At 32.7% G+C, this 13,357-nt stretch overlaps 2 protein-coding genes across 2 annotated transcripts; one reads left to right on the forward strand and one right to left on the reverse strand.

Annotated features, from left to right (window-relative positions):
• Positions 1–3,123: 3,123 nt before the first annotated feature.
• On the forward strand, positions 3,124–4,542 carry LOC111399160 (probable transmembrane ascorbate ferrireductase 3). Its single transcript, XM_023026415.1, has 4 exons — positions 3,124–3,365; positions 3,445–3,493; positions 3,597–3,796; positions 4,164–4,542. Exons 1-4 carry the CDS (start codon positions 3,198–3,200, stop codon positions 4,422–4,424), a joined length of 678 nt encoding a protein of 225 aa, XP_022882183.1. The 5' UTR covers positions 3,124–3,197; the 3' UTR covers positions 4,425–4,542.
• A 590-nt stretch (positions 4,543–5,132) lies between these two features.
• LOC111398430 lies at positions 5,133–6,513 on the reverse strand. The gene is made up of 3 exons (XM_023025329.1): positions 6,174–6,513; positions 5,515–5,890; positions 5,133–5,418 (listed from the first exon to the last, which is right to left on the reverse strand). Exons 1-3 carry the CDS (start codon positions 6,511–6,513, stop codon positions 5,133–5,135), a joined length of 1,002 nt encoding a protein of 333 aa, XP_022881097.1.
• Between the last annotated feature and the right edge of the window lie 6,844 nt (positions 6,514–13,357).

Below are 13,357 nucleotides of genomic sequence, written 5' to 3' on the forward strand. Positions count from 1 at the left end.
TTTTTTGAGTTTACGTGTAACATATTTTATTGTGCAGTGTATGAATGAAAATGAGTATGAAAAATAAATTAAATTAAAGCAAAGGACGTCGTGGTTAAATTTATTTATTTATTTATTTATTTTTTATTTTTTGCGTGTAGAAAGCGAGTGACTCAAGTTGGCAAATATCTTGACGACTTTGCATTTAAATTAACGATTTCTTCAATCGAATTCAAACCCTTCTTTTGTAAGCTAAATAAAGTGGTAATTGGTGAATAGACGGGGGGATTAAGTATTTGGAAATGCAAAGTAGAGTGCAAACGCATTATTCTATGCGTGCTTTAAATATAATTTTCTTCGTTGCTTTTATTATTCTTTCCCCTTTTGTCCTTTTCCTCAATTTAAATCTGTTCGAGTGGGGCCAATTTTTGTCTACCATTAGGCACTTTAATAAATGTACTTTTATTACTTTCTTTGTTTATCTTGAAAAATATTATTTTAATAATAATAATAATAATAATAATAATAATATCTAGCCCAAGTAGTACAGTGGACAATGTAGCATTACTCTTTATTTAAAACTTTCTCGTCGTATGAAATACACATTATAGATCGGAATAAGAATTGATATATTTTGAAGTGTTTCCATTTCTTAGTCGATGAATTTGTATCTTCTTACGGATCAAGAAATATTTAGGCTTGTTATTTTGTTCATATTTCTTCTACTCTTCTAGTTGGTAGAGATAAAATAACCAACTTCGAGAAGCCTTAGAGTTCGATGTTGATGTCCTGGAGATGAGGATTTTAAATTATGTACACTTTGGAATAGTTTTTCTGTTGAATTTTCATTAATAATATAAAAAGAGATCATTTTATTTTATTATTTTTGCGAGGTTTTAAAAAGCGCAAAGTATGAAAAGATGTTAAGGTCAAACCTTATAAATTTAAACGACATCAGTAAGGTCTTGATGTAAATGTTGATATTATTTTAATTATTCTGATATCATTAATAATTATTTTACTAAGACTATTATTTTAATAAAAAAATGAATAATTATTCATTTAACTTCTAAAAAATTGGAAAAAAAAAACAAAAAGATATACGGTTTTTGGCAATTAGTCCCACATTATGGTCAAAATTAGAGTTGACCTTTATCTTAATTTTATCCCATATGTGAGGCTTTTTCTTCAAGTCTATATATATCCTCCTATTTTTCGCCTAGCTTTCTTTCGTTGAGCAAGGCTATAGTGAGAGAAAACCTTTGACATATAGGTGACCGACACTCACAATACAGGGGCCTTCAAAGTTTGGGAACTAAAATGTAAATACTCAAAAGTTGTTTCGAAACTCATGATGAAGATTTGAGAGTGCCTAGGGTCAATTAGACGAGAAAAGAAGTCAAAGGAATGAATTATAGTCAAAATATTATTCTATACCAACTTTCAACTGAAAAAGTTGTGCTTCGGATTTTTAGTCTCATATTAAGATCCAATTTTAGAAAAGCAAACGTTCGAATTGGAAAAATGACATCTCTGGAAGAATTATAGCCCTCTAAGTAATCTTTTCGACGTACTTTGAATCACTTCAATCAAATATCGAAAGAAAAAGTTATGATAAAAATACTGAAAACCGTTTGGCTGCTGAAATTTAAGCAAGGCGTTTGCCCTCGCTTGCAAGAGAGGCACGCGCCCCAAACAAAAAACGAGCGATTGAGAGTGGACATGAAGTTTTGGATGGCCTATCCCAAAGACTCCCAAGCACGCGCCCTATATTACATTAGGTGCGCGCTTCAATGTTGAACACGGAAAAATTTAGGTTTTCTTATTCTATTTTGGTAAGAAATCTCCTTGACATCATATAAATAGGAGAACATGTCCAGAATGTAAAAAAAAAAAAACCTCCCTTGACCTAAGTATTTATCAAATTTTACATATTTTGGAGGCAAAGAACGAGGCTAAATCATCAATATCAAGATAATTGTATAAGATTCTTGAAGATTATCCATCCAAAATCACGATTTTATTGAAGAAACTTGATTTTTCTACCTTCTTTCATATTTCTTTGACCCGGATGATGTCTTTTCGTTATTTATTGTATAATTTAATAATTAGAATGGTTGGCTAAGTTTTTCATTGTATTGGATGAATGATTAACCCTATTGTTTGTTTATTTTATTTCGAGACAATTAACTTAGTATTTTATGATTTTTCTTAATTGGTTTTGCAATCCTATTGAACTATTTAATTGTTTGATCACCAAATAGATAGTAAGTTAGTGTAGGAATACTCACAATAAGTCTAGAATGCGACAAAATCAACACATGGACAATAGGTATTAGGAATAATATATATGACATGTGCAATCATATATGATAAATTCTGTAAATTAATGCATATTTTTCATATGAATTCGGACTAGGAATAGAATCGGGTCGTGTTAAGCATATATTTAATATGTATTGGGAAAGAATAATGAATATAAGTGAATTATAGATTATTTTGAATGCACTAATTTACTAAATTATGAATTAAGAGTTGAATTAAATGACAATAGGAGAATTCACGATTCCAATACAAACATTCATATATGAGATAAATATTTTATTTGCTTTCTTAGTTTATGACTAGTATAGAGAACATATAAATTATAACTCTTTTGATATCACCACACTTCGAATTTAATACCAGCTATTAAACTACAAATTAAGCCTTATTCTTTGTGGGAACGATACTCTTAACTCACAAATCTTATTACTTGTAGAACGATCCCGTACGCTTGCGGGTTTTCTACGGACAGTCCGCAGCATGTGAGAAGTTGTCATCGCATCTGTCAAAAGTTTTTTGGAACATGAGCTTAAACCTCTTTTGTTAAACGTGTATTGGCTACCAATTTTCAACATTCATAAGAATCAATAGGTAAGAATGTGTTCTTCAATCATTTCTCGGTATTCAATTGGAATTAAGGAGTTTCGATCTTTATTCTTCAATTTTTCTTGCATTATAAATTGCATATGCCTTTAATAGCTGGATATCGATTAAGTCTCTTTTGAATATGCCTTGCCGAATTATAAAGTTTCTTACTCTATATTCCAAAGCCAGAATATTAAGCAACCTCATGCCTATAAGAACCTAAACCCTCTTTGCAGTTTGCACATATAATCTATCTACTTACTGTAAATTTATTATAGTACTTGATCCATTAATTGAGGTACTTCACAATGTATGCTATGGATACCTTTCAGTACAAATATCAAAGGGCTGCCACACGAGTGACAATTTTGGCACACTTGTTCGGCGTACTTGCAATCGTGCTTATGCTCGTTTGGTTGTTGCATTACCGTGGGGGTCTCGACCTCGACTCAGATAATCCCTATCTTATTTTCAATGTATACGGAAAATAATTCTTGTGTGATTCGAAATGTTCAACTCCATCCATCCATTTCTTACTTTTTTTCAATTTTATAGGTTCACCCTTTTCTCATGTTCTTCGGGTTTATTTTCATGGCCGGCCAAGGTAAGTTTTTATTTTTCTTCGAAGTTTTGATTAGTACCTAACCTAGTCATATGCTAACAAGTTGAGATCTGTTGTCCCTTTTTGGGTCGATTTACAAGAGCAGCAATGATGGCATATAAGACAGTAAGAGCAGGAAGAACAGAGCAGAAATTAGCACATGCATTTTTTCATTCTGTGGCATTATGTCTGGGGATTGTTGGATTACATGCTGTTTTCAAGTTTCATGATAAAAGAAATATTTCGAACTTGGATAGCTTACATTCATGGATTGGCATTACTACTTTCTCCTTGTTTTGCTTGCAGGTATGTAACTAATTAATTAAAAAAAAAAAAAAAGATTTGGTTCAAGTTACGGGCGTGTCCTATTTTGATCGCCGAACTTAATTTTCAAACGAAATTGGCGTTGAACCTTTAATTTCTTATTCTGTTAGTCATTATATTCAACTCGTCGCACATGGCAAATGGAAATTCTATTGAAAGGATCTTAGACGTTATGTGAGAATATTCGACCCAGATTCTACACTTTACGAATCTCGATCATCAGACGAAGTTGAATATGGTGACTAACTATGTAAGAAATCGAAAGTTGGAGAGGAAATTTCGTTCTGTGACCAAAATAATTATAAGCTGCTGCTTATTTTCATGTAATTAATTGAGTTGAATTTTGCAGTGGCTGTTTGGGATTACTGTATTTCTTTTTCCAGGCGGTTCTGATTACGCAAGAACAAGAGCATCTCCATGGCACGTATCTGGGGGAAGGGCACTATTGTATATGGCAATATGCACAGCATTGACGGGGCTAATGGAGAAAGTAACATTCTTGGGATTGCAGCATCAAAGGGAAGCTCGTTTAATCAACTTTCTTGGATTCGCGATTCTTATATTCGGCATAACCGTCGATATTTCCGTTGTTCTTTCACGTTATATATGATTTATATATAAATGACACCTTGTAGCATATAAATAAATACTCGACTCGACTTGGGAGAACTCTGTGTAAATTTGATATTTAAAAAAAAAATTAAGTGTTGAAATTTATTTTTACCCAATTAAGTGTGTGGCTAATTGAAAGAATAACGTTGTGTTGTGATGCGTGATTGCCTATTAAAGGATTTGCTTTACTTTTGAACTAAGAATGACATGTGCGACGTCGATATCACACGACAAAGATTAGGCATGGACATCGGATGAATCGATTCGAATATTTCAATACTTAAAACCATAGACAACTACAAGGATGACTATTGATAGGTCATCCAATGTTCTAATAAAGCAAACAAATTATGGTACAAAGACTCAGAGCCGGTCCTGTGTCTGATGGGCCCTGAAGCGAACGATGAAAAGTAGGCCCTCCAGCGACAAAATTCAAAGGTGTATTATGCGACTTATTGCTAACTTAAAAAACTAACATTAAAACAATAACGAAATATATCATAGAAACGATTTATATTATAGACCATCAAACCAAAAATTTCAAACAATTAGTTAAATACTATTCGTCTTGCTGTTTTAGAGGCAAAAACATCAATCAAATCTGAAAAATTTAGCTGCTCAACCATTTCTTTTTCTATTGATAACATAGCCAACCCGTTTAATCTTTCTTGCGACATAGTTGATCGGAGATAGGTCTTGATTAACTTTAATTTTGAGAAACTTCTTTCCGCAGTGCAACTGTAACTGGTATGGTTAATAAAATTTGGTAAGCAGTATAAGCATTTGGAAAACAAACATCCAATGTCTTCAAATATTGTAGCACTTCAATTGCTCTTGTTGCTTCACTTGGTATATAATATCTCAAGACTTGTAACTCCGAACATAAATCATCCCCACTAATATCCGAACGCCCATTATGTTGAAGATATTTCTCAAGATTCAAACAAGATTTGAACAAACTTGAAAAAGTTGCACTCCTTAACCTTTTCAAACTAAACAAAAATCCAAATGTGTCATCATATTGTTTGAATTGTTCAAATCGGGTCCTCATAGAAGATAGAGTTTGATCAATTATAAAAATAAAGTACTCAACTCTAAAAGATTCTTCTGCTGATTGTTTTACCTCATCACTACCGCTTTCATCATATTGTTTTTTCCTTCGAATTATGCGTTTTTCTGTAAATACAGCTTCAATTCCCATTTCCCTTGCCTTTTTTGTCGCTTCATCTTTGGCAATAGCAAATCCAATTTCTCTGTATTCTTCAAGAAATGAAACAAGCCCTTGCAAGAGGTTGATAGCATGATCAATATCCATGGATTCGGTTTGAAGAAATTTGTTCACAATATTGACAACATGCAACAACCTGTACCAGATTATCATACCAAACAAAAACTCAAAATTTTGAAGTTCATATGTTGCTAATGACTCGGCTTCACTCTTCACTTTAGGATCTTCATTACTTTCTGCTAAATCAAGTAATGCATCTCTTATCTGTGCAGTTTGCTCCATTATAGGCTTCACACTTTCAACATGACTTTCCCAACGTGTTTGTGACAATGGCTTCGAAAATTTTCCATCGCTTGGTAGAAGAGGAAAATAATGTGTAGATGTGTTGTATCACTCCGAAGAAGGATACAGCTTTGGAACAACAGTTCATCATATCACATAATGCTAGATTTAGACTATGAGTGCCACATGGAGTATAGAAAGCTCGGGGATTCATTTCATGGACTCTTCTTTGCATACCTTTGTGCTTCCCGCTCATGTTAGATCCATTGTCATACCCTTGCCCTCTAATGTCATCAATATTGAGATCAATTTTTATCAAAGCCTTTTGAAACTCGGTTGCAAGTCCAAGTTCTGTTGTGTCATCTACCTTCAAAAATTCTAGCCAATGTTCTTGAACTATAGGTAAGTTTGCCGAATTATCTACAAATCGTACAATTAAAGACATTTGCTCCTCCTGACTTGCATCTGGAGTACAATCAAGTATAACGGCGAAATATTTTGCATCTTTAACTTTCTTGACAATTAAACTTCTCACTTGATTAGAAAACAACTGTAACAACTTGTAAAAATAGGCCATTGTTCTCAACATGTAGCCTCTCATCATCTCCTCGAAATGGCAATGCGTTTTTCGCAAGTTTTTTAACAATAACGATTATCCTTGTTAATACATGTCTCCAATGTTCTCTTTCAGCATCAATCAACAATTCAATGCTTTTATCAATTGTAGTTTTTGATCGAAACCTATTTTCCAATTCAATCCAACTAGTCATGCAACGTAAATGCTCCTCATTTCCTTCATGACTTTTAATAGACCGATGCAAATTATGCCAATCTTTGAATCCATCATTACCTAGTTGGCCAACTTTTGTCACATTTATTGGTGTTTTAAACAACTTGCAACAAAAGCAGAAGATCCTGTCCATAGATACTGAATATACTAGTCTTCTTCTATCAACTGTTTTCCCATTTGGTAGCAATCACTTATATTGTGAAGAATCGAAATGTCTATTTGTATATTCTTTCGGAAACGAGATGTCATCAACTCTTTTTGGACCCCTTTCAACTAAGTAATCCCTTATTCTTTGATTAATAATTTTCCAATTTCCGGGATCATCCAAATTTAGAGAAAAGCAACCTTCTTCTTCCTTATCATCTTCTTCATTATTAGAGGTGGGCTTCATCACTTCTTCTTCCTTATCATCTACTTCGTTAACATCGGTAGGTTGACTCACTTCTTCATCCTTATCATCCACTTCATTAACATGGGCAGGTTTAATCTCTACTTCATCCTCAGTTAACGCATTCACATTGTCACTTTTGAAGTACTTGTTAATATCCTCTGCTTGACTTTGAATTAATGCAATTTCACTTCGTTTTCTTTTCCTTTTTTGAACACCAGACTTGTATTTAGGAGGTATAGTAATGTCCAATGAGTAGCCTAAAAAACAATTACTAAATAACTCAATCATCTCACAATTATAGTTTCCAATATAGTTACTACGTGCGCCTGTGCAATTGTTCATCCTACAATAAGCAATCATCTAAGCCGACCAGGCTGCAATTATATAAGCCGACCAAGTTTCAAGCATTTCCAATTTCTTCAATAACAACTTAGGGTAAGCCATTGCTTACCTGATAAGTAAAATTTTGACGAAAATTGTGGAATTACACCCTTAAGAATGATCCCGTTTTCTGAACCGGTGGTAAGCTAATCTCAATTTTTGAATTCTGTCAACGATACTCTAGCATAGCAAAAAGAAACATGTAAGGAAATAACAAGTATATGATGGATTAAAATGAAAGAAATAACAAGTATTTGATAAATTATAAAACTTCAATTTAGTTAAAACATGAATGTTACTAGATCAGAGAACCACAAGCTTAACTAGATTAGAAAAGGAAAAAAGCCAATAAAAAAACAAATATTTTGGATGAATTTAAGCTACTGAAAACTTAGGGGAGTCGAGCAGGCTGTAAAAATGACGAAAAGAAAAAGCAACTAGCTAGGAGAAAAAGCAGAAATCACAAACGACAAAAAGAAAATCAAAAAATTTAGAGCATGAATCAGTAGATATCTAAAAATATTTTTGCATTCATGATTTGAAAGAATTGGTCTAGCCAGTATTTTTAAATCTACTAACTATTTCCTCTTTATATTATGATAAACTATGCATCACATCTCAGTTGTCTGCTACAATCAGTATGATGCTAAATGCTTAAACTCTTACTTCTGAAAATGCATGTTGGATTGTTGCCAAAGAAGGTGATATTGTGGAGGTGAGATTTAAGACCTTTTCTCTCCTATTTGTGCTCTATTATTGATAAAAATTGTCATCATGGATCCATTTGTATGTCAATGTCATGCCCAATGTGTATCATCCATAAGCTTGTCCCCTTACAATTAAATATATTATTGGAAAGAGACTATCTTATAGGTTTGATACGATGGCGTTTTATGAGAGTGTTGTTCGGGCAAATTTTACTTACGGCAGTCTCACCGGAGTCGAGGGATTCTCACAGGAAGAGCTCTTTTTATGGCTTCCGGTTAGGGACATTGTTATCGATGATCCGAAGTCCGGCCTTATTCTGTTCGATATTGGTGTTGCTCAAAAACAGCTTTCGCTGTCGTTGTTTGAAGATCTACCGGATTGTAATGCCAAGAGTAAGTGGATTTCATTCTTTTGGTATGAAAGGTCTGTTGGAATACCTTCCATTTTAGTGGATCTTGTTGCTGGTTTTTCCTTGTTCTTCATCAACCTTTCACAGCAAGATCTCCCAGTTTGTTGTAAAATTTTGAAACCAATTGACTATTTCACAGCAACATGTTTAAGACAGATTAGATTTCAATTTTACCTCTACTTTTTAGAATGTTCAGTTAGAAAATGAACATTAAATTGAGTTCGTTGCAGTTTGAATTAATTGAAAAAATAATGCTAGCTGGTGCCTTTCATGTCAATTCTAATGGACTGTTCATCATTAGGCATAAAGATATTTCATTGGAGATGCTGATTAAACTGGTCAGAGTATTTGGCTCGGTGATCTATTCTTCATTGTCTGCTCAATCGTCTGTTGGAGTGGATATTGAGGCAGAGCAAAGGTTTGATTTATATTTCCCTAGCTATACTACTCAGTTGATTTTATGTTTTGCCCTGAATTCTATTTGCCCTCGTCCAAAGGCTGGAACGTTGCAACATGTGCTTTGTGGAACTTGAGAAAGTCAAGCGTTGCTTGCCCCTCCTTTCCAGGTGTGTGTGATTCTCATCATTTACTGCTTTCATTTGGGACAAGTTGCATTGATTTGATATCTGCCAGGGTTGTGTTTTTCAGAAGAGGGGGTTCAATTGCCAAGTCTGCGCAGGAGCTAAATCTAGCACTTAAAGAAGTATCGTGAAGAATGAGTGACCTATGCTATGACATTGCTTCTAGAGATAGCAAATTGGGAGCTGGTAGTCCTGTGTGTATAGTATCCGGTGGCACAGTTAACTACTAATTCATTCATTTTAAATGAAAGTTGATAGCTGAGGGACAATACAACCTGCTTATCACCATTGAACACTTACCGCGCCTAAAGCTTGCCAGCTTGAGGTGAATCTGTCTTACTGCGCTCTTGTCTGACCCGTCTCAAATGTCTACTTGTTGATTTGTAACTGTTAACGTCTTCCACAAAGATGTTATTGACTATGTAACAATATGAAGTTGAACTGTAGCAGATGTGTCCATAGCTTTTTCAAATGATGATTGAAGTTTCGTATTGTAGTTGCATATGTGCTAGAGTTTGAAGCACAGAGTAATGGGATCTACATGTAGTTTGATCGAATGATGAAAGTACAGAGAAATCAAAACGGGCATTCTATTCCATTTCTTATAATGCGTTATTATGACGTCTTGCTGACTAAAAGATGTTGGGCATGCAGAGAGAAATATGTGAACTTGATTTTTATCTTTGCCCTGAATTCTTCTCTTGGATTCTCTTTCTTTATCGTTCCTCTTTTGGTTCACTGTCAAATTGTAAATTTCCTGCGTCAGGGTAGCTAGTTGCCTGTCGTGTGTGCGTAGATGTTGGTCATCTTGAGTCGTACATGAATCAATGGAGACGTTGTCCCGTTTGTTAATGGGATCTTCTCTGCCAAGCTGCTCGTGGCCGTCCATTGGAGTTGGTGTTTGCTAGAGATTGATAGAACGTTCCCAAACTAGGGTTTCAAGGGTTTTGAAACATTATAACTTTAAGCTTCTGTTCAGGTCATTACTATATATATATATATATATTTTATTTATTTATTTATTTTTTTTTTAATTTTTATTTTTGGTTTGATTGCTAATATTTAGGAGGATGACCTGTGGTTAAAATATAGGGAAAAATTTAAGATTTACGCGTAAAATATTTTATTGTGTGAATGTGTATTAAAAAATGAGTACGCAGAAAAAAGAGTTTTCAAATAATGGATGTCAAACATGGGCTAAAACCTTGATTTAAAATCAAATCAAACGGTAGAATATGGTTTGGACGTTTTCAAAACTTTTTCTGACCAGGTTTAAGAAGGTTGCATTTGTTTTAAGAGCTCTGCAATTTCTACAGAAAATATGTTGTAGGAATTAATATGGATAAAACTCGACGGTTTCCTATTGGACAATGACAATAAAACAAAAAAAAAAAAAAAGGAAGACGGACGAAACAGATGTTTGTGGCAACATCTGTATTAATTCTAGCAGCTCTGCTTCTATACAAGCAGCGAAATTCTCATTTTAATACTTAAAACTAAGTATACTCTTTTTTTTTTTTCGTTTAATATTTTTACGTATTTGAATTTTTATAAAATAAGAATTTTAATGAGACAATTACTGAACAATGAGTTTGAAGTGGAGTACTATAAATTAAATACAAATTAGTAAATAATCACAGATTCACAGTACATTTGGAGTCATAATTATTCTCTATAAATATATGAATGAAATATATATATATATAAGTCTATTGATTTCTCTATTTTCTTCGCATTTCTCCCTAATTTATAACAATTAGCAAATTATTTGCACAATGTTGGAAGTATAATTCAAACCTATTTTAGAAACTTCAAAATTGACAAAATAAAATTGGAAGAAATAATAAAACTTTGTAACCATAAACGAAAAAAGAAAAGATGCAAGAACATAAAACCTCTAACCTGAAATTTCATTTTGATTGAGTTTTATATTATTAGAATGCATTCATATTCTTAAAATTTTAAAAACATTATTTTGAATAATATTTTTTTGGAGAATGTATGGTTAAAAAATAGAAATTCTTTTTTGAGTTTACGTGTAACATATTTTATTGTGCAGTGTATGAATGAAAATGAGTATGAAAAATAAATTAAATTAAAGCAAAGGACGTCGTGGTTAAATTTATTTATTTATTTATTTATTTTTTATTTTTTGCGTGTAGAAAGCGAGTGACTCAAGTTGGCAAATATCTTGACGACTTTGCATTTAAATTAACGATTTCTTCAATCGAATTCAAACCCTTCTTTTGTAAGCTAAATAAAGTGGTAATTGGTGAATAGACGGGGGGATTAAGTATTTGGAAATGCAAAGTAGAGTGCAAACGCATTATTCTATGCGTGCTTTAAATATAATTTTCTTCGTTGCTTTTATTATTCTTTCCCCTTTTGTCCTTTTCCTCAATTTAAATCTGTTCGAGTGGGGCCAATTTTTGTCTACCATTAGGCACTTTAATAAATGTACTTTTATTACTTTCTTTGTTTATCTTGAAAAATATTATTTTAATAATAATAATAATATCTAGCCCAAGTAGTATAGTGGACAATGTAGCATTACTCTTTATTTAAAACTTTCTCGTCGTATGAAATACACATTATAGATCGGAATAAGAATTGATATATTTTGAAGTGTTTCCATTTCTTAGTCGATGAATTTGTATCTTCTTACGGATCAAGAAATATTTAGGCTTGTTATTTTGTTCATATTTCTTCTACTCTTCTAGTTGGTAGAGATAAAATAACCAACTTCGAGAAGCCTTAGAGTTCGATGTTGATGTCCTAGAGATGAGGATTTTAAATTATGTACACTTTGGAATAGTTTTTCTGTTGAATTTTCATTAATAATATAAAAAGAGATCATTTTATTTTATTATTTTTGCGAGGTTTTAAAAAGCGCAAAGTATGAAAAGATGTTAAGGTCAAACCTTATAAATTTAAACGACATCAGTAAGGTCTTGATGTAAATGTTGATATTATTTTAATTATTCTGATATCATTAATAATTATTTTAATAAAAATGGAATAATTATTCATTTAACTTCTAAAAAATTGGAAAAAAAAAACAAAAAGATATACGGTTTTAGGCTCTTAGTCCCGCATTATGGTCAAAATTAGAGTTGACCTTTATCTTAATTTTATCCCATATGTGAGGCTTTTTCTTCAAGTCTATATATATCCTCCTATTTTTCACCTAGCTTTCTTTCGTTGAGCAAGGCTATAGTGAGAGAAAACCTTTGACATATAGGTGACCGACACTCACAATACAGGGGCCTTCAAAGTTTGGGAACTAAAATGTAAATACTCAAAAGTTGTTTCGAAACTCATGATGAAGATTTGAGAGTGCCTAGGGTCAATTAGACGAGAAAAGAAGTCAAAGGGATAAATTATAGTCAAAATATTATTATATATCAACTTTCAACTGAAAAAGTTGTGCTTCGAATTTTTAGTCTCATATTGAGATCCAATTTGACAAAGCAAATGTTCGAATTGGAAAAATGACATCTCTAAAAGAATTATAGTCCTCTAGGTAATCCTTTCAATGTACTTTGAATCACTTCAATTAAATATCGAAAAAGAAAATTATGATAAAAATACTGAAAACTGTTCAGCTGCTGAAATTTAAGCAAGACGCGTGCCCTCGCTTGCAAGAGAGGCATGTGCCCCAAACCAAAAATGAGCGACTGAGACATCCCAAAGGCTCCCAGGCACGCGCCATATATTACATTAGGTGCGCGCTTCAATGTTGAACGCGGAAAAATTTAGGTTTTCTTATTCTATTTTGGTAAGGAATCTCCTTGACATTATATAAATAGGAGAACATGCCGAGAATGTAAAAAAAAAAAAAAAAAAAAAAAAAACTAATCTACCCAAACTCAAACTAAATGATTGTCTCTTGCATTTCTTGTTAAACATGATTCCTGAAATTAAAAACTCAAATACCCAGTGTAAAAACACATGATACAAAAAATATAACAACTGAAGTTCATAATCATAAATAAGCATACTAGTTTGAGACGTGACATTTATGTCAATAAAAACACCAACTGAAACATTAACATCACAAAACATCAAAACTTAAACAGCTATGTATTATGAAATGGAATCCAATGTAATGCAAATTCTTCACTTATTGCAAGCTCTCAATATTTTTATGCAGTATCAAGA

The sequence above is a fragment of the Olea europaea genome, chromosome 8, assembly GCF_002742605.1.
Source record: "Olea europaea var. sylvestris chromosome 8, O_europaea_v1, whole genome shotgun sequence".
NCBI lineage: Eukaryota > Viridiplantae > Streptophyta > Magnoliopsida > Lamiales > Oleaceae > Olea > Olea europaea.